Source organism: Carcharhinus amblyrhynchos, chromosome 25 (genome assembly GCF_965287045.1).
Source record: "Carcharhinus amblyrhynchos chromosome 25, sCarAmb.v2.hapA, whole genome shotgun sequence".
Lineage (NCBI taxonomy): Eukaryota > Metazoa > Chordata > Chondrichthyes > Carcharhiniformes > Carcharhinidae > Carcharhinus > Carcharhinus amblyrhynchos.
In genome coordinates, this window is record NC_137348.1 from 19,606,244 (window position 1) to 19,627,150 (window position 20,907).

General features: G+C 39.1%; 2 protein-coding genes across 5 annotated transcripts; one reads left to right on the forward strand and one right to left on the reverse strand.

Annotated features, from left to right (window-relative positions):
* Positions 1-1,308: 1,308 nt before the first annotated feature.
* On the forward strand, positions 1,309-6,200 carry hspa5 (heat shock protein 5). Its single transcript, XM_080212534.1, has 10 exons — positions 1,309-1,409; positions 1,944-2,094; positions 2,178-2,409; positions 2,920-3,054; positions 3,510-3,622; positions 3,734-3,888; positions 3,967-4,202; positions 4,610-4,847; positions 4,963-5,130; positions 5,315-6,200. The coding sequence occupies exons 2-10, from the start codon at positions 1,982-1,984 to the stop codon at positions 5,869-5,871; spliced, it is 1,947 nt and encodes a 648-aa protein (XP_080068660.1). The 5' UTR covers positions 1,309-1,409; positions 1,944-1,981; the 3' UTR covers positions 5,872-6,200.
* Positions 6,201-6,961: 761 nt separating this feature from the next.
* rabepk (Rab9 effector protein with kelch motifs) lies at positions 6,962-20,881 on the reverse strand. Of its 4 annotated transcripts, none has more exons than XM_080212535.1 (8): positions 20,765-20,880; positions 19,931-19,986; positions 14,253-14,404; positions 12,833-12,985; positions 11,419-11,580; positions 10,475-10,624; positions 9,126-9,281; positions 6,962-7,812 (listed from the first exon to the last, which is right to left on the reverse strand). In XM_080212535.1, exons 2-8 carry the CDS (start codon positions 19,981-19,983, stop codon positions 7,499-7,501), a joined length of 1,140 nt encoding a protein of 379 aa, XP_080068661.1. In that variant the 5' UTR covers positions 19,984-19,986; positions 20,765-20,880; the 3' UTR covers positions 6,962-7,498. The 4 variants fall into 4 exon arrangements, with proteins under 4 accessions (XP_080068661.1, XP_080068662.1, XP_080068663.1 ...); XM_080212536.1 differs by having other exon boundaries at positions 19,931-19,989; positions 20,765-20,858; XM_080212537.1 differs by lacking the exon at positions 20,765-20,880 and adding an exon at positions 20,114-20,217.
* Positions 20,882-20,907: the final 26 nt, after the last annotated feature.

Here is a 20,907-nt window from a genome sequence, read left to right on the forward strand (position 1 = left end):
TTCGGACAAAGAAAAAGGGGGCAGCTCCCCAAAAGGAGGGGGAACGGCCCGAACAGAAACAAAAAGTGCAAAGGAAACTTAAAACGTCAAATCAAAATGTGATTGTCGGGGTCTATAACGCACCTCAGCCCCACTCCTTGTGTATTGGCAGCTGATTCAATTCTGAAGGCACCTCAACTCAAGCTTGGTCCTGCTGTAGAGTCAAACTTTTTATTTGCTCCTGGCTGGTGGAAAAACTAAGTTAGCATAGTTTTGGAAATGGATGTCAGACGTTCTGGTCTGAATCGTTCAAAGGCAAACTTACGACCAAATTCATACATTGGAAAACAATGCTCAAAGTGACAAAGGGCAGCACAGTGGTTAGCACTGATGCCTCACTGGCTAAGGACCTTGATTTAATTCCCGACTTGAGTCACTGTCTGTGTGGTGTCTACATATTCTTCCCATGTCTGCATGGGTTTCCTCCGGATGCTCCGGTTTTCTCCCACAATTCTCCCTCAGTGTACCCGAACAGGCGCTGGAGTGTGGGGACTAGGGGCTTTTCACAGTAACTTCATTGCAGTGTGACTTGTAAGCCTACTTGTGACACTAAAAAAAAGCTGAAGGGTAGAAAAGCCTTACAAATTTTAAAATAAATCAGAGACGTTCTCAGACTAAATGGCTGCAGATACTGAGAGTAAATCGTATTGACATCAACTGAAACCAGATTAGAACGGTTCCAAGACCACACTGACCGCAAGAATACCGGGCAGGAAGGTGCTGGGCGGTAGTTTATATTTTAAAAAACTTTCAAGCAGCTCACTCATCAGGCTGAGTTAAAACAGGCGGGAACCATCCATCAAGGGCTGAACCTTCCAGAACCCACCCGACTGAGGGAGCGCGATGACGAAACGCGCACGCAATCAACCGTTGGCGAGCGGAAGGAGGCGGAGCCCGACGATTGACAGCAGGGGGGGGGTCGTCACGGGTGATTGACAGCGGGGGGGGCTTGTCACGGGTGATTGGCAGCGCCGCTTACCAATGGGCGGCGGGCTGTCGAGGGGGTATATCCAATAGTCGAGCGTCCTCGCGGCCAGCCGGGGGCGGGACCTCTGACGCGATCAGGAGGCGGGGCCTCTAACGATGCTGGGGGGCCGGGGGCGGGGCCTCGGCAGCGGCCGGGGGGGCGGGGCTTCTGACGCGGCCCCCAAAGCCCGTACGTGTCACCCTCCGGAGTGGCCAGCGTGCCGGCTCTGCCCAATCAGAGGCCTCCAACGCAAGGACAGCTGGCCAATCGCAGCCCTCCACGACGGGGAAGTCAAGATTCTATATAAAGGCAGCAGCGGCCGTACCATCACGTTCAGATTAGTGAAGATCACGAAAGGTGAGACTGTGAAGAGAGATAATCGAGGGGACGGTGACCAGAACAGGTAAGTTTGCCCTTTGTGGGACTAAATGAAGCCTGTATTCAAAACAGCAGGATAATTATGAGCCGCGTGACTTGTTGCGAACGAATGGATGGGTAGAAAGTGAAGATTTTTTGGGCCGGAAACCAGGAGAGCGTAGCGGGGCCGCGTGGCAGTGCTGGCTGTCCATGAACACTGGCGACCTTTTGGGTCTGAGCACAATAATCTGGGTTTGATATGATTGTAATTGACTAAAGTGATTAGTTTGTGTCTGATTGCTTTGCTGTGGCTGATGTGTGGGATCCTGTACTCGGCCATTGGGGTGGGAAGCGGGATCAGTGTTAGTTGATATAAAATGGCTTCCGGGGCACTGGTTCGTTTCAGGGGCTGTGTTTCCAGTGGGATTTGTCTATTGTTCGCGTTTCAAAGCTGGACTTCCTGCTTTCCTACCACTTAACTTTCCACTCGGAAGGATTGGAAGTAGATACTGTACAAAAGAATGAAGAACATCAGCTTGATTGAAAATTTAAAGTTCAACGGTGGTTGTTTTTCCTCTAGGGATTCTCGGTTGTATTATAAAACTCAAGTGACTTACAATGAGAGGATTTTTGCTTCTGCTGCTTGTCAGCAGTGTCCTTGCTGACGATGATGATAAGAAAGAAAGTGTTGGCACTGTGGTTGGCATTGATCTTGGTACTACGTACTCTTGGTAAGTTTTTAGATTTTCTGTGGTTAGACTCTGAAAATAAGTGAAGATAGAAGGGAATTTCAATATGAACTATCTTTTTCTAGTGTTGGTGTCTACAAAAATGGACGTGTGGAAATTATTGCTAATGATCAGGGAAACAGAATCACTCCATCATATGTGGCCTTCACATTTGATGGAGAACGTCTGATTGGTGATGCTGCAAAGAACCAGCTAACATCTAACCCAGAGAACACTGTTTTTGATGCTAAGCGCCTTATTGGACGAACCTGGAATGACCCAGCTGTGCAGCAAGATGTCAAATACCTGCCTTTTAAGGTAATACTGCAGTGTTAAATCTCTGATCATTGGTGGGATGTTCAGTAATAATACTAAATCCAATGGTATAAATGAAGTCCTTCTACATTTGTGGTAGGTCATGCTCTTTAAGCAAGTTTCACTCAGGACATGAACATATACTGCAGATACTGGCAATCAGGCACCATCTACAGTGGAAATATTGGTATTTTGGTTCACAATTATTTAACTTCAACATTTTAATGTTACACACCTGATGCTGCATGACCTAAGTACTTCCAGCAGTCCTCTGTTTGTATTTTATACATGGAACACAATGAAGACTAATCATTCAGACATAATGTAAGACTGAATTTGTCTGAGGTGCAGTTTTTCTTTGAGCATCAAGTTTGTGGTATCACTAATGGATAACCAGATCAATTGTTGTGAAATTAGTTTGCTACATTTTAGAATGTTTAAATCATTGGCTTTGAGTTCCAGTGATGAGTAATATGCTATAGAAATGCAACTCTTGATTTTTGGCATTTTTAGGTCATTGAAAAGAAGAACAAGCCTCATGTCCAAGTTGATGTTTCTGGTGAGGTCAAGACTTTTGCTCCAGAGGAGATTTCTGCTATGGTGTTGACCAAAATGAAAGAAACTGCTGAGGCATACCTGGGCAAGAAGGTAATTGCAGTTAATATTACATTTTTAGCCTAAGAACTAAATGTTTGCAGTATGATCATGACTTCACTAGTTACATCCTGAAACAATAGTTGTTCAGAAGGACTGTCAACTGAACATGATTTCAACAGTTTCCTACCTATAGTTCACTTTGTATTCTAAAGCTGAGTAAATGCTGGAAGTACAGAAGAGGCTACTTCCAAAGTTTGGGCCCATATGTTTTAAAAATTGAGATATAAAATGACAGTCATAGGCTTGATGTTCTGTAACTTATCACTTGCTATAATTGACCTTGGGAGCTGCCTTTTCATCATAACCAAATTCTCAAGTCTTTTTTCATTTGAGTGGAGGATGAGTCATGTAACATTCATGACAGTTGTATGTCAGGGAATCTTACAAGAGTGTGTAATATCTCAGATGTACTTGTTTGGTGAAATCATTTAATTTATCCTCTGTAGGTTACCCATGCTGTAGTAACTGTGCCAGCTTATTTCAATGATGCTCAACGTCAGGCTACAAAAGATGCTGGCACAATTGCTGGTTTGAATGTCATGAGAATCATCAATGAGCCGTGAGTATTTGACATTTTTGGTAAATGAAAAGTCGTTCAACATATCTTTTTGTGATAAGAATATTGATTCTCAAAATCCTGTTTAAAAGACTTTTTGGCCTGTCTCTTCAGAACTGCTGCTGCAATTGCCTATGGATTGGACAAGCGTGAGGGTGAAAAGAATATTCTGGTGTTTGACCTTGGTGGTGGTACTTTTGATGTGTCACTGCTTACCATTGACAACGGTGTCTTTGAAGTAGTTGCTACAAATGGAGACACTCACCTGGGTAAGAAACTATCTCCAGTTACACTTCCATCTTTATGCTTGTTAGAATTTGGTAACTTAAACAAGTGTTTTTAATTAGGTGGTGAAGATTTTGATCAGCGTGTGATGGAGCACTTCATCAAGTTGTACAAAAAGAAAACTGGAAAAGATGTTCGGAAGGATAACCGAGCCATTCAGAAGCTGCGCCGTGAGGTTGAAAAAGCCAAACGTGGTTTGTCTGCCCAGCATCAGGCTAGAATTGAAATTGAATCTTTCTTTGAGGGTGAAGATTTCTCTGAAACTTTAACACGTGCAAAGTTTGAAGAACTGAATATGGTGAGTTAATGCTCTGCATTGGATGCAAATCCAACTTAACCATTGGACAATTCAGTTTTAGTTTAGTTGTTCCTTGGACAGTAAAACACATGGTGATGCTAAATTGCAGTAATAAAGACAAGCTACACAAGATTGCCTTCAAGTCTCTATTTTAAGATAGGAGATGCCACCACCTATTCTATTATATTGCATACAGATCAGAACACTGGTAAAGGACATGTGCAGTCAGTCATGTGTTGAAGCTGATTATGTGGGGCTTTGAATAGTTTTTTTATAATGCTCAATGGAGAATCTAGACTTGGCTGCTTATTACATTATTCTCCATTTTAGAATAAAGCTTGCTATTTAAAATCTGAGATGAAGCAGTGGATAATGCAGGCTAAATATCCACTTCATTTTGCCAACAGGATCTCTTCCGATCAACCATGAAACCTGTACAGAAAGTGATGGAGGATGCTGATCTGAAGAAGACAGAAATTGATGAAATTGTCCTTGTTGGTGGTTCCACTCGTATACCTAAAATTCAACAACTGGTGAAGGAGTTCTTCAATGGCAAGGAGCCGTCCCGTGGAATCAACCCTGATGAAGCTGTGGCATATGGTGCAGCAGTACAGGCTGGTGTCCTATCTGGAGAAGAAGATACTGGTAGGTGCTAGGGTTGTATAGTATTCAGTGCACAAGATTAATTTGATTTGTGATTCAATGACTTAAATGAATTTTTTAAACTCTGCCTTCACTTTCTATTTTAACATAAAATTAGGTGATCTTGTTCTTCTGGATGTTTGCCCCTTGACTCTTGGAATTGAAACAGTTGGTGGTGTCATGACCAAGCTAATTCCACGTAACACAGTGGTCCCAACAAAGAAATCTCAGATATTTTCAACAGCTTCAGACAACCAACCTACTGTAACTATCAAGGTCTATGAAGGTAAGTTTAACTTGTCAGTTTATTTTTATTGCATGTTGATTCTAACTCTTCTAGAGGGAGACTACTGTTTTTGTATTCATTCAAGTTCCATGATATTGTGGATTGTGTAGTTTAGACTGCAGTGGACTTGTATGAAACTTTTCAACCATCTCAGTATTACAGCATATTATTCTTGCTTTCATAGGTGAGCGTCCACTGACCAAAGATAATCATCTTCTTGGTACCTTTGACCTGACTGGTATTCCTCCAGCACCTCGTGGTGTTCCCCAGATTGAAGTAACCTTTGAAATAGACGTAAATGGAATCTTGCGTGTTACAGCTGAAGATAAAGGCACTGGAAATAAAAACAAGATCACCATCACCAATGACCAGAACCGCCTTACTCCAGAAGAAATTGAGAGGATGGTGAATGATGCAGAGAAATTTGCTGAAGAGGATCTAAAGCTTAAAGAACGCATTGATGCCAGAAATGACCTAGAAAGCTATGCATATTCTCTGAAGAACCAAATTGGTGATAAAGAAAAACTTGGTGGCAAGCTGTCAACAGAGGACAAAGAAACAATAGAGAAGGCTGTGGAGGAAAAAATTGAATGGCTTGAAGGTCACCAAGATTCTGATATTGAAGACTTCAAAGCCAAGAAGAAGGAGCTTGAAGAGATTGTTCAGCCAATTATTAGTAAGCTGTATGGAAGTGCAGGTGGAGCCCCTCCAGAAGAAGAGCCTGAAAAGGATGAGTTGTAATCAAAAGACTCTTAAAATGTTAATTTTGTAAATAGTGGACTGTTTGGGAAAGAATCTTCTCTGAATGATAAGACTTAAATCTTGAATGTATGTGCACAATTTTCATGAGTGGACTGAACATTCTAAAAGGCTCAGTACTTTCCATTGCAGTTCAGCATGAACTATCCAGAAGGAGAACTTGATTGGGAGACTCAAGTTGTCAAGGGGATGAAAAATGTTCTCCAAGTACACACCTTTTTTCTATTTATTTGAAATCCCTTGTTTGGTCTGTGTAAGTGTAGAAAACATTTTCTACTGTATTGACCAATAAATGTTATGTTTGATACAAACTTTTCCTTGTCTTAAGGATGTAGACACTTGAAGGTGCTGTGACAAGTTGGCTATAGAATAAGGGCAAAATTTTAAAAATCTGAAAAGCAAGATGTTAGAAGAACTCAGCAGGTTTGGCAGCATCTATTGAGGGAAAGAGCAAAACAGTTACCATTTGAGTCTCAAGGCTAGAAGACCCAAGTTTTCCAGCATTTTACTATTTTATTCCTGTTCAAGGAATAAAATTGTTAATTGCTGCAGTTGATTTGAAACACTTACATCTCATGTGGAAGTGTTTGATTTAATGGTATATCTATAGCTATTCTGACAGTTTTTATGCCACTAACTGTTACACTAATTAAACTGCCCTCTAACAGCACAGGTGCATCAGTTTATTGACCAACTTACAAATCACTTGATCTTGCATTTCTTGCCTGAGGTATTCAATGTTAAGTGAGGTGTTCTAATTCTGTGCTCTATTTTAATCTTTCAAACTTGAAAGCCAAAGTTTGAAAGATCCTCTGACCCAATCAGTCAGAGGATGTTGCACTTGTATCCTAATGTGAATTTCTGGGGATTCAGAGTTTCCTCTTTTCTCTCACTCACATACACACACCACCTAGATTTGTTAGGTTTTCCTCCACTTTAGAGAGCTGTTGCCACTTAGGGTCTGAATTATCAAATGTCACATTTGTTTACCCAGTGAGTAGGCCAAGCATAATAGCAGTAAGGTACACACGCATTCAAATAACTTAGAGTTGTTCATGTTAATCTTAACTTTATTAAAACACCAATTGAATTGCAATAAAATGCCTATTTGACCCTTGAAGACTAACTTCACATGTATATTTGGATAGCCATGTTATGCTGTGATGGGTCTTGACATTAAAATCACTGACTGCAGAAGCATAAATTAAACCTGCTCCACTGAGATGCATGTAAAAATTGCAACATTTGCATTTTAGACACATTCTCCAATGTCTTACATAAATATACAGGAATGCAAAATCTGAGGGTTATAAAAATTCACTGGCTTATCAAACGGTAGAGGCTGAGGAAGTGTAAATCAAGTGAAAGTAAACCCAACTCCAGCTTTTTCCAAAACTGGCACTATAAATGGTATTAGTAATTCTATATACCATAAGCCCATGCTTTTAACTTATCTCCATTTTAATTACCTCACTTCATTTACTTTGCAAGACATAACCAAACTAGAGTTTGGAACTCGATTTGGCAAGATGATTTGAAGTCTATTCATTAACTTGTGGAAGACAAGTGACCATTTTGTGAGGAGCAGGGGGTCAAATTGTCTCTCCAGTTAATCACCATCAATTAATGTGACAAAACAGTCATTATAAACTGCTCCATGAGTGTCCATGCCACCAAATATTAAACACAGGTTCAAAATGTTCTGTGTTTCATTTTGAACTTCTGAACAATCCCTCTGAGTAGGGTTTTCACTTCCTTCGTTGGATTCCTTGTCTTTGTTCCCCTTAATGGCTTGTCCATCACTATCGTTTGCTGCAGAAGTTTTGTATTCTCTTATTTTCCAGGGTATAGCGCACATGGCATGATCCAACCGTCTTGGTGGCAGAGAGGAATCAAATTCTAACTGTGTCCAAAAATTTGTTTCTGTAAAAAGTGAAATTATACATGCAATTTAAAATCAAACTTAAGAACTAGATTTCTTAACAGCACTGTATTTAAATTCTCCACTTCAATATTGTCCTTTGAGGGCTGAATGGACTGTGTCCACTAGCACAGCTACAACAAAAGAGCTGGTTGCAGCAAAAGGCACATTTTGAACTAGTATACACAAGGCTATTTCATAAGAAAGATTAAACAGTTTGAGCTTAAACTAGCTGGAAGTTAGAAGGCTGAGGGGGGGGATTTGATTCAGATGTTTAAAACATTAAAAGGGATTGATAAACAGACCAATGTTTCCCCTGATGGGGCAATCTAGAAAAGAGATCACAAGTATAGGTTGAGATAGATTTAAAACATTAACTGCTCAGGATGTGGAATTTGAATCACTAAATTGTGTCAAGGAGATGTATTTTTGATTTTTTAAATGGGTTAACAGATAAGGGGAACAAGTAGAGTGGCTTTGAGACCTGGGGATCAGCCATGATCTGATTGAATGGCAGAGCAGGCAGAAAGGGCTGAATTGCATACTTCTAATTCATATATCTTCCTCTGTTTCATTTTATACTCCTACGATGGTTAATTGGTCTAATTAATTGATAGGATAAAACAAGTCATCCTGGGCATGTATTATACTGTGAATACTTTTTTTAAAAAATGGTTGGAAACCAATATTGGTAGATGCCTGGGAACATCCTGATGTGAACTGCATATGAATCCAAAGGTGGTGAAGTTTTTAAAAATGTACTAAGGCAGGAAAAGATAGAAAAATTGCAACCAAAACTAAATCTAATATTTACATTTTTAAATTATATGGAAACTAAAAAGAGAGCCAGTAAGTCAATTGTTTCTCTATTGTAACAATTTCTGGAAGAATCTGTTTTGCATTTGTTTACCTACACTAACATTTTGGGAATTCAATAGTGGAGAAATTCTCATACAGATTTTTTTCACTTTTTGGAGTTAATTTTTAAACAACATTTACAATTTAGTTTTCATCAACATTAATTGCCTGCAGACCTTTGCATGATGTGACAGGAACGTAAGTTACCAACGTATAGAGTTAGGAGAGTCATTGCATTTCCTGGATAAACGCACACAGATGTGATATGGAACATTCCTTTTGCCTTTTGTCCAAACAGATTATTTAACAGGACAAATTGCATAACTTGATTTTATTTTCTAAGGTGATGACAATTAAGCAAGGTCATTTTAAAATAACTGGGAGAAGTCAATTCCTGGAAAGATTTTAACAACCCACCCAAGAACTTTAGGATGCAGAGAGAATTGAAAGCACCCACCAACATGATACTTGTACATGGTGTTCAATGCTCCTGTGATGTCCATACCACCAAAGATGAAGATGTACTTGCCATGGCAAAATGCAGAGTGAGCTGCACAACCTCTTGGGATGTCACCCTTCATTTTTACTTTTTTCCATCTCATGTTAACTGCAGCTACATATCACAGATGTAAAATGAAAAATGCAATATAGAATTTCACAATGCATTTTTAAAAATTAATAGTCTGCCAGATCAGGTTCCAAGCACTTTGCTGTTACAGTCCCCTTATTTCTTATCCAGTATTTTTTAATTGAGATGTCAATTTCTTCATTTGTTATCTCTTTCTAAATTTCACCCTCCTTTCAGTTTCCCAGTACTGAAAATGATTACTAATCTAATGAGAACTTTGTAATTCAGTCATAGATGTTTACAACGTGGAAACAGGCCCAAATTGTCCATACTGCCCCTTTGTTTTTAACCATTAAGATAATCCCAATTGCCCACGTTTGGCCCATATCCCTCTATAGCCATCTTACCCATGTGACTGTCTAATCACTTTTTAAAAGACAAAATTGTACCCCTCTAATCCTGGCAGCTTGTTCCAGTCACCAGCCTCTGTGGAGAAAATTGACCCTCTGGACCCTTTTGTATCTCTCCTCCCTCCCTTAAACCTAAGCCCTCCAGTTTTAGACTCCCCTGCCTTTGGGAAAAGATATTGACTAGCTGATCTATGCCCCTCATTATTTTATGGATCTCTATAAGATAGCGCCACAGAAAAAAGTCCCAGTCTATCTAGTCTCTCCTTATAACTCAAACCATCAAGTCCTAGTAATTTTTTTCTGTACTCTTTTTCTAGTTTAATATCCTTTCTCTAATAGGATGACCAGAACTGTACACATACTCCAAGAATGGCCTTACCAATGTCTTGTACAACTTCAAGATGTTCCAACTCCTGTATTCAATGTTCTGACCAATAAAACTAAGTGTGCTAAATGCCATTTTCACCACTCTGTCCACATGTGACTCCACTTTCAAGGAGCCATGAACATGTACCCCTAGATCTCTTTGTTCTGTAACATTCCCCAGTGCCCTACCATTAAGTGAGTAAATCCCGCCCTGGTTCGATCTACCAAAATGCATCACCTCACATTTATCTAAATTAAACTCCACCTGCCATTCGTCAGGTCACTGGCCCGATTGATCATGATCACACTGCAATCCTCGAAAACACGATACAACTGGTAATTACTTGTGCATATTTCCTTAAACCAAGGCTGCAAAGTTTCCAAAGCACTTCCAACCATTAATAAGGATCATACAAGCATAATTTTCTTTTATCTTAAAATAAATGTATGTGTAGGACTTACCTGTATCAATGAAATGCATATCATTAAAGAATGTTTCCCCTGCTAATCCACCGTGGATAAATAATTTGCTACCTACTGCAACCATCACATGGCCATGTCTTGGGGCTGGTGGTTTTCCTTCTGTTGATTGCTGTGACCAGCTAAGTGTGGCTAAAAAGTAGATTTATTTGCATTAACATTTTCATGGGGAGAAAAAGAATGCTAAATGTTGACAATTAACTATGGCATTTGCAATACTTGGGTTCTCTCATGTCATGATGGATCAGTATATGATGCCTGTAAAATGATTTTCTGATCTGGAAAGGATTTGAACAAATACCACACGTTTGCAGTCTCATGGAGAAATAAATAATGTTTGCGAAATGTCCCAACAACTTACTCAACTGATACTTTTTAGCAGCAAGTTGCTTACCTATCCTCTGGCAAGGGAGTAACAGCATCTACATGTGCGATAATCATCTTTAAACTGGGAAAATACACACCAAATCCTGGGGGACATTCACTACAATCTCCTTGATTCATTGGCAGCATTCCTAACTCTTGAGGTTTTAGATTGAAGTCCAAACTCAGTATTTTAACATATAATATGAGCAATCACTTAAGTGATGAGTGAAAAGTGCTTAGTTGTTAGAGGTGCCAACCAATGAATATTTGTCGTTTATGAAACCTGGCATACACAAATTGACTACAATGTTTTCCTACAAAACTGTCATTGCATCTAAAAAGTAATTAATCATGAAGGCTTTTGGGATATCCTGCAAATGTGAAAAGTGCAATAAACTTAGAGTTGACCCCATAATGAACACTGCATCTAACCAAAACCAGTACCTTACCTCCACTGACAATGATTCCCTCATTACCTCCAGGCTCAACTTTCTCCATTCCTTATGACTCAAGTTCAGGATTATTTCAAATCTTTCACTTGGTAGGCTGTTCATTTGTACCTTTATCAAATACATGGAGTTGTGTATCTTGTACAGGTTCTGCTCCTTTGTCCCCACCGCCAAAAACATAGAGGCAATCTCCAATAGCTGCAGCAGAGCCATGACATGTTCGGGGTGTTGGTGCAGTGCCTTTTACTGCTGGGCTTCTCCACACTCCACTTTCTGGTTTAGACAGCACACACAGATTACAGCAACAACAACTTATGTTAGATCTGTATTAATTACTTTGATTCACGTTTGTATTTGAGTGTATTGATGCTTTAATAAAAGACATTGGGATTCAATTAAAATGAGTGTAACATATCTTCAGCTCAACACATGGTGTATGTTGGAAAAATAACTCAACTGTTCTTTTAGAATTTGATGAAGAATTACATCTAACACAATTGCCCAGAAATTGCTGAAGCAGGACATCTTTCAGTGTGCCCCATGTGATAGATTTTGTTCCTCGCTCACCAGCTTGAAAATGATTTGCACATCAAAACGCTGGTAATACGTGCTGATGTGAGGTCATTGGGCATCTGGGACCTTAGTGGGCAAGAGAACCAACAGTTTATCTTCTTAACCAATAAGGTAAAGGCTTCAAAAAACAACTAAGGAGGTATCATTAAAGTCAAATTGGGTAAAAATGGAGAAAGAGAGCAAAATATTGGATTAGATGAGAAAATAAAAAAAAGTTCTGCAATCTTGGACCTTACTGGCCTTAACTTTCTATGCAGAGTATAATTTGTTTGAACAGTAAACGCAGCAATTTCTTCAAATATATAGATTGTTGATGATTGGCTATTAGCTTGCATGGTTAATGGCAAAGCAATGCATTCTGTGACTTTTTACAACTCCAGGAGTATCTCTTTCTGTCACATACTGCTGAGTTATTTACACAGAGCAAATGCTGTACGCATTAAACTCTCAATTATTTTGGGAGCAAATTTTGGCCCATGAACCTTTCTCTTTCAGTTATTGATTGACTTGCTTTGTATTTTCGTTATTTCTTTATTGCAGGTTTATTATCTTTTGAACTAATACCACCTTTGGGCATCTCTTTTGTTCAAAAATAACAGAAATTTATTTACTGCATTCACAGCATACATATCACATTGAATTGTGTGTGAAAAATGCAATTTATAGAATAATCTGGTTTATTTTTGACAAAAAAATTGCTAAGCAAAAAATGAAGGCATGTCACACAATTATACTTTTCTGATTAAATAAATACTTTGTAATATTATGGAATTTTGAGGGAGTGCATGATTTGAAAGAATAGAAAAACATCTTATCAGCACTCAGGTATCTTCTTGCTCAAAAATATTAATGAGTGTAAATCATGTAAGGACATTGACATTACACCACAGTAATTAGGCTCCTAAAGGTTTAGTTGTTTGTAGTTGACTAATGGCAGTAGAATCAACTTTACCAAAGTTCAAAACTTGGACACAGTTCCTGTTTGCAGATTCATGTGCACCACCAAATAGCCAAAGGTTATCAGGTCTGCCCACTGGAACAAAGCTGGAGTGCTCATATCGTGGCAGTAACCCCTTCCACTCTGGTACATCCCACTCATGTTTGTCTATTTATGGGGAACAAAATCAGTGAATGCATGGTATTTGAGAGATAGCCTCAAAAAGGAAATCTTGTACAACAGACATTCATTAACAACAGTACAAATAACTAAAATAATAGACTGCTCCATTTGAATTGAAATTGCATCAGCCATGTCCTGATAACTCAGCAATCATTTTCTATGCAGTGTTTAATTTGTTTGAACAGTAAATGCAGCAATTTCTTCAAAAACATTCATCGTTGATGGTTGGCTATTAGATTGCATGGTTAATGGCAAAGCAATGCAAATTACATTACATTATTAGATCCCAACCACCTAAAACTACTAAAAATAAACACTGCAAAAAGTGACTCAGTGAATTGGCAGTTAAACAAAGAAACTTACAAAAGTAGGGAAAGAGAATGGGACAATTGTACATATATTAATTGATAACATAGGTTGAAGAACATTAAATATTGGAGAAGTGAATAAGCATTCTGGCAATGCAGAGATAATCAAGAGTCTTGTACACTTCATCAAGAAACTTTAACTGAACTTTCTGAGGAATCCAACTGTTTAGCGCGTCTGATTGAATGGCAAGTCTAATGACACTTTCTTGTTCAAAATAATTTAGACGTTGCATATTATACGTTTATACAATATTTATACACTTTGTACACAGATGCTTAACTCAATCACAATTGATAGTGGCCAATCAGAATATTCACTACGCAACCCACTGGCCTTGGGTTTTGCCCAGGCTTTCTGGACCCGACATTGTAACATATTTAAAACCTCATGGTTGGGTCATTCAATATTATGTCTCACTAATATGACAGTCTCACTCAGAGAAAGCTAAAATTGAATCTCATTTTGGAGTCATTGATTCTGAAGTCACAGAACAGCATTGATGGTGTTTAAATCCAGCAGTACCATCAAAAGTTTATTGTAGCAACCTGAGGAAATCCATAGAGTGGTAGAGCATGAACACAACCAGCTTCTTTAACTTTCCAGGGTTATGCTAACATTGAGAATGATGTAAAGACAGAAGAGAGACTGAACTCATGATATGAGGAATCATGACCCTGAGCTGATGTTGTCAACATGTTGTGATCTTAACCAAAATTATTCTCCAGTTACTTTTAAGATTTTTTTTAGACATTGTGTAGAGGGAAGCAAAAACAACTAAATGTCTGTAAAGTTAATTCTGGAATTTCATATTAATATAAATCAGTACTGAAAATTGCAATTTCAATAGTTGAATACAAACAAAAATATTTTAAAAAATTGTTACCCAAATTTAAGATGTGGGCATCAGAAAAACTTCCACTGGGATTTGCTCCTCCAACTATAATGACCTTCCCTTTTTCAGAGGCTTCTGGAATATATGTGAGAGTATGACCAACTCGAACATCTGGATACTCCCCTCTTGGTACAAAAGCATACCTATAAATGGAGGCAAGAGAAAGAAGAGATTGAACAAATTCAAACATTGCTGTCTGCTTAGCCGAGATATTAAAATTCACTATGTGAAAAATTAGCATTACTCTGGACAATTCTCTATGGAATGTCATTATCAACCTCCCATTCTCTGTTAGATTTGATATATCACAAAAAGATCATCATTTATTGTGAAAATTACTGCACAACATCTTTGCCCCAGAAGATTTATTTCATCTTACTTTCTCTCCTCTTTACGTATTCCATAGCACTGAGGTTAGGAATACTTTGAAATGGATTAATACAATGGCACTGGGTTACTCAATGCTACCAAACAGGTGCCAAGATAGGTATAGCCCATTTTTAAATTTAAATGCTCAATAATAAAATTAAGCGGTAACTTGGTTTCTTTCAAAGAAACTATTGGTGTCCTATTGTATCTGACAATCATAGAAAGCTCCAAGTGTACTGCGAACATGGCAAGATCCTTCCTCAAGGTGGCCAAGCCATTCACAAGTCATAAAAGATTTATAGTATGCAGTTAAGGAAACTCTCCTATGGAACTCTCAAATCCTGGATTGTGTATGGTTGACTCACTAGGATGTTCTCCAACTTTTTGACCTGATGTTCACTGAATGAGAAGCAGCCCTTTTAAATAAGGAAATAAACACTACAAACTTTGGCCCTACAAGTAAAACTGATTTCTTTATCTGACAGCAGAATAGAAAAGCAGATCAACACTCCCTTCCCAGGTGCAAATGAAGAATCTCTGAAATCATGTCTTTCCACTAGAGATAATATTCTTTGCTGGTCAGCAAGCTGTTACACTGGCAAATCATTTAGATTTCTGCTAATCCCTGTTGCTTGGCACCATTATTCCTTTTGTCATTTAATCTTATCTGTCCTCTATCCTATCACATAGTTTCCTCATTACTCTTTCCCCAACTCTCATCCTGCCCTTCCCTGTCTCTGTTCTTGTTTAGAGCCTGTTACGTTGCTAACTTTTCTGGAGATAGATCATTGACCTGAAATGTTAACTCCGTTTCTATTGCCATAGATGCTGCCTATCCTACTATTGATGGTACAGATGTGGATGCAGAAGTCCTTCCCTAAAAGACATTGGTGAATCAGATGGGTTTTTATGACTATTGATAATGGTTTCATTAGTCTAGCTCTGTGACACTACCATTACCCCACCGTCTCTCCAGATCCTACACTCTCTTCAGCTGTGATTTGCATTGGAATTCCTTCCTCCAGCTGCCTCATGATTTATATGGATAGCCCGCAAAACAATACTTTTCACTGTATCTCGGTACATGTGATAATAATAAAATCAAAAATCAATATCTCAGCAAGAAAAAAAAAGTACTCACGTTTATGTAATGCCTTTCACAACCTTGGCACATCCCAAAGTGCCTGACAGCAAATCACATACCTTTCAAGAGGAGCTTATTGACATAATGTAATAAAAAGGGGAAGCCAGTTTGCACATAGTGCACCCCACAAACAGCTATATAGTAATGACCGGACAATCTGTATTAATGAGCTAGTTTAAAGGATAGGCATTGGCCAGGAAATTGGGAAGAACAGCCCAACATTTCTTTGAAATGGTGCCACAGGATTTTTTCCTCAGAGAGCAGGTACAGCCTTGGCTCTATACCTCTTCTGAAAGACAGGTTCTGTGCGGCACTGGACAGCCAGCCTAGATTTTGTGCTCAGGACACTGGAGTAAGACTTGAACCCTTTGGCTATAGTTGACAGTGTTACCACCTAAGCAACAATTGACACCTGCAGCAATTAGATAAGTCATACAGACTAAAAACGTCCATGGTGGAACCTCCAATCTCTATTGATTTTGCCAACTGCAGCTGGGACGTGGTGGCGGTACTACAATTAGCTCATTATGTATGGATTTTGATTATTCCATATTATTTGGTTGCTGATGAAAGGGTTTATCAACAGTGCTATCAAGCAGCACTTGCTTAGCAGTAATCTGCTCAATGATGCCCAGTTTGGGTTTCACCAGGATCACTCAGCCCCTGACCTCATTACAGCCTTGGTTCAAACATGGACAAAATAGCTTAATTCTAGAGGTGAAGTGAGAGTGAGAGCCCTTGACAGCAAGGCCACATTTGACCAAGTGTGGCATCAAGGAGACGTAGCAAAATTGGAATCAATAGGGATCAGGGAGCAAATTCTCCACTGGTTGGTACCTGGTACACAGGAAGATGGTTGTGGTTGTGGAGGATCAGTCATCGCAGCTTCAGGGCATCTTTGCAGGAGTCCCTCAGGGTAGTGTCCTCGGCCCAACCATCTTCAGCTGCTTCACTAATGACCTTCGCTCAGTCATTAGTGGGGATGTTCGCCGAAGATTGCACAATGTTCAGCACCGCTCACAACTCCTCGAATACTGAAGCGATTCATGTTCAAACGCAACATGATCTGGACAATATCCAGACTGACAAGCGGTAAGTAACATTCGCACGACACAAATGCAAGGCAATGACCATCACCAATAAGAAACACTCTAACCACCACCCCTTGACATTCAGTGGTGTAACAATCACTGAATTCCCCACTGTCAACATTCTTGGGGTTACCATTGACCAGAAACTCAACTGGACTCACCACATAAACACAGTGGCGACAAGTGCAGGTCAGAGGCTCGGAATACTATAGTGAGTAACTCACCACCTGACTCCCCAAAGCCTATTCACCATCTGCAAGGTACAAGTCAGACGTGGATGGGTGCAACACTCAAGAAGCTTGACGCCATCCAGGACAAAGCAGCCTGCTTGATTGGAACCTTATCTGCAAATCTTCCATGACCAATGCTCGGTAGCAGTAATCTTGGACTATCTACAAGATGTACTGCAGCTATTCATCAAAGATTCATAGGCAGCACCTTCCAAACGCACAACCACTTCCATCTAGAAGGACAAGGACAGCAGATACATGGGAAAACCACCACCTGCAAGTTCCCCTCCAAGGTACTCACTATTCTGACTTGAAATATATCACCGTTCTTTTGCAGTCACTGGGTCAAAGTCCTGGAATTCCCTCCATAATGGCATTGTGGGTCAACCCACAGCACATAGGCTGCAGCGATTCAAGGCCTTGGCTCACCACCACCTTCTCAATGGTAACTAGGTATGGGCAATAAATGCTGGCCATGTCCCACGAATGAATAAAAAAGAGCTAATGTCATTTTTAAATACAGCCTTGATGTCATCTTTAACCAATAAAGCAACTCCACCTCCTGTTCCAGCTTGTCTATCCTTTGGAATATTGATTGGCACCGAAAGAGCAGCAGCCCTGTGAGATGCAACTCATTACGAAAGAACAGGAAAATTGGCAAAGAAATTGCGAGTGAGTAGGAGAGGTGGGAACTATCTTCTGATCCTTGTCACATTGAATTTTCATTCATGATGGAACACAATGCTTTTGAATAGTTTGCATTTCCTACTTTTCCTTGTAACTGGTTAGTTGAAAACTGTTACTTCATCATAATGTTTACAATGTGGTCTTAATGATTTTGCATCACTACAGTTTATAGTTTGTATGGAGGAAACTTTGTGTTTCATACAAATATGCTATTACTTTAAAATGTCAGCTCCTAGCAATAAAAAATAATTTTAACAATCTTAAAAATCTCTCATCACACATTGCTGAACAAACAGAAAAGCAACTTTTAATGGTTTCAATACTGGGAGATCATTTGCTCATTAACTAGACAATTACATTTCATTTAATTACAAGATTAAGCATTTAGAACCTACTTGACTGGAGTTTGGGGTTGTCTCCTAGGTCAGATTATTGGAATTTACAAATGCATTCTGACATGTGTCAGCTGGTATTTTTCGTGCCTTGACAGATGACTGGATTAGAAATGACCATGCATTCTGTCTGAATAGGATCATGTATCATTTCTCTAAGGTGGGTCACCTTTCTTGCTGATGCGAATGGAATTGGGCCTAATGGTTTTTGGGCTACTCTAAGTAGATGAATACCTCAAAAAAGATTCTTTATTATCCATGTGGTGCACATCTTTCATATGACATTCACATGAAACTTGCGCCAGTGTAAGTCTATGGAGATGAAGCAGGATGGAAGAGATTTATAATCACACTCTAAAACTAATTGAGCTGCAAAATTTCATGTTTTAAGTAAATTTCTCCATTGTACTGTACATTATAAAATCATTTCAATTTTTGATCCTATAATATCATTAGCTTGGAATGAGGGCAGCACGGTGGCAAGTGGGTAGCTTTTGCCTCAGTTCGAGGGATTCTGGTCTTGGGTGATGTCTGTGAGAAGTTTGCACATTCTCTCCATATCTGCATATGTTTTTCTTCCAGGTGCTCCAGTTTCCTCCAGGTTAGGTGGATTGACTATGCTAAATTGCCCCATTGTGTACCTAAATGTGTAGTTCAATTGATTATCAGTGGGCATAGAGTACATGGGTGGGCAAGATGCTCATTCTGGGGATGTCAGTGCAAACATGATGGACTGAATAATTTCCTTCTGCACTGGAGGAATTCTATGGATCAATGGTCCTATGCAGGGGTTACTGGACTAATTCTGGTGACAAGTTGAAATCCCAACACAGCGGCTGAGAAAATTAAGGTTTTTTTAAAAAGCATGATTACTGCAGCTTTCACAGCTTCAGTGGTGTATGTCATTGTTGCTGGCTTGACTGGAAATGACTTGTTATTGCTACTCAAGTGGCTTAAATGGGGTTGCTTGTGTTTTCTCTGGCATTAGTTTTACAATCCTGCATTGTTGGGAGGACAGTCATGTGTTTTTGAACAGTTTTTTTTCATTTTCAGTTTAGAGCTGCAGGTTTGAGTTTTTAGTTTAGAAGAGACAGCAAGCTAAAAAGAAGTGTTTTCCCTCTCTCCCTGTTGTTTTGGAAATTCTCTCGTTCTCCTGAAAGGTGAACATCTGCTGGACCAGAGTCTCTCTGGCGCTTTAGGAAGCTGCTTTGTCTTCAAACTGTTCAGAGAGAATCCAGAGAACTACAGACTTCAACTAAAGGACTCAATTTCCATTATCATGTGAGCAGTAGACTTTGCAGTATTAAACCTATTTAAAGGGTTTTGTCTTTGGCAAGGGTTTTGGTTTGATTGGAATAGATTAGGTACTTTAAAGGGTTATACATTATACAGTGGTTGTTTTGTTTCTTATTTGTAATTGATAAAAGTTCTTGCTAATTTTCTTATTATACATGTTAACTATACTTTGTTTGACAAAAGCTCCCAGTGGGTCTTTTGAATCACACCTGAAGTGGAACATATCATGCTTATCCTAGCCAAATTCAAGATGCAAAATTTATGATACAGGCAGGCTTCATAAAACACTTTGAAATTTCTAACCTGAACCATAACCCTTTGAAAAACAAATTTATTCATAAATAGTTTCAACAGCTGAAGAATAAAATGGAGACATTATTCTTGTCTTACTGTGCCACATTACAGTTGCAATACCCATTGATAAAGTCAAATTAAATGCGCATATGCTTTTAAATCTTACCATGTTCCTTTTTGAGGACTTTCCCCTGGCTCCAAGACAGTCAGCAATTCCATAACCTTCTGATAAACATGAAATAAAGTTGTCTGATATTGAACAATTACATTTTCAAATTATATAAAATGTATAAAAATTAATTTCATCATAATTTAATCCTTATTAAAATATATTCAGATGAATACTTACATCTACTCATGACACAGCATATTGCAGGCTCAATGGGATCTTAAAATATTTTACAGAAATCTGACACAGGCATTAAGATCATGGTATGTGCTATCGATAGTATACTAATTGTCCAACAACAGTCTGTGGTTTTGAAATTTGTGTTTAATTTGATTTATTATCACATATATTGGGAGACAGTGGAAAGTATTGCTTCTTGCGTGCGATACAGACAAAGCATACTTTTCATAGAGTACATGGGGGGAAGGAAAGGAGAAGGTGCAGAATATAGTGTTACAGTTATAGTTAAGGTGTAGAGAAGGATCGGTTAGGTGATCAGTTTGGGTATTACCAGTCACCCAAGCTTTCTTACCAACGAAAGGACTTCAAAGCTGTTGGGACTCTGGAAATATTGTCCAATAATTAAGATATTTCAAATGTTTATCTTAATCAGCTTCTGAAAGAAGTATCTTGGACCTAAGGTAACATTATTTGAACTTCTTTTGTAACTGATTTAATTTTGGACTCGGAAAATATGTCAAATGACAGCTGCACCAGAGAGCGATCTGCAAGGCAACACTGATGCAAATCACTTATTTTCAACCTTCTTTTCCCATTGCAGGACTCATTTATCTATCACAAGCTGCAGCACCTTTTCCTTACTATACTTACAGGGCTGTGATAGCAAAGCTTCGTGCCCCCTCTCTCCGCTGACTTCTTGGCGTTGCTATGGGGGAATCTGCGACCCTTGAACTTTGAACTGTAGCACCGCGCCGACCAATGGAGAGGGCGGCGCTTGGCGAGGGGGGGGCGTG

Excerpts from the sequence above, each read along its gene's own strand:
- hspa5 (XM_080212534.1), top strand. The coding sequence starts at position 1,982 with ATGAGAGGATTTTTGCTTCTGCTGCTTGTCAGCAGTGTCCTTGCTGAC. Across the intron at positions 3,055-3,509 it reads AGGCATACCTGGGCAAGAAG|GTTACCCATGCTGTAGTAAC; the intron begins GTAATTGCAGTT and ends TATCCTCTGTAG. Across the intron at positions 5,131-5,314 it reads AACTATCAAGGTCTATGAAG|GTGAGCGTCCACTGACCAAA; the intron begins GTAAGTTTAACT and ends TTGCTTTCATAG.
- rabepk (XM_080212535.1), bottom strand. The coding sequence starts at position 19,983 with ATGGAATTGCTGACTGTCTTGGAGCCAGGGGAAAGTCCTCAAAAAGGA. Across the intron at positions 14,405-19,930 it reads AGTCCTCAAAAAGGAACATG|GTATGCTTTTGTACCAAGAG; the intron begins GTAAGATTTAAA and ends CTCCATTTATAG. Across the intron at positions 11,581-12,832 it reads TGTCCAAGTTTTGAACTTTG|AAAGTGGAGTGTGGAGAAGC; the intron begins GTAAAGTTGATT and ends TGTCTAAACCAG.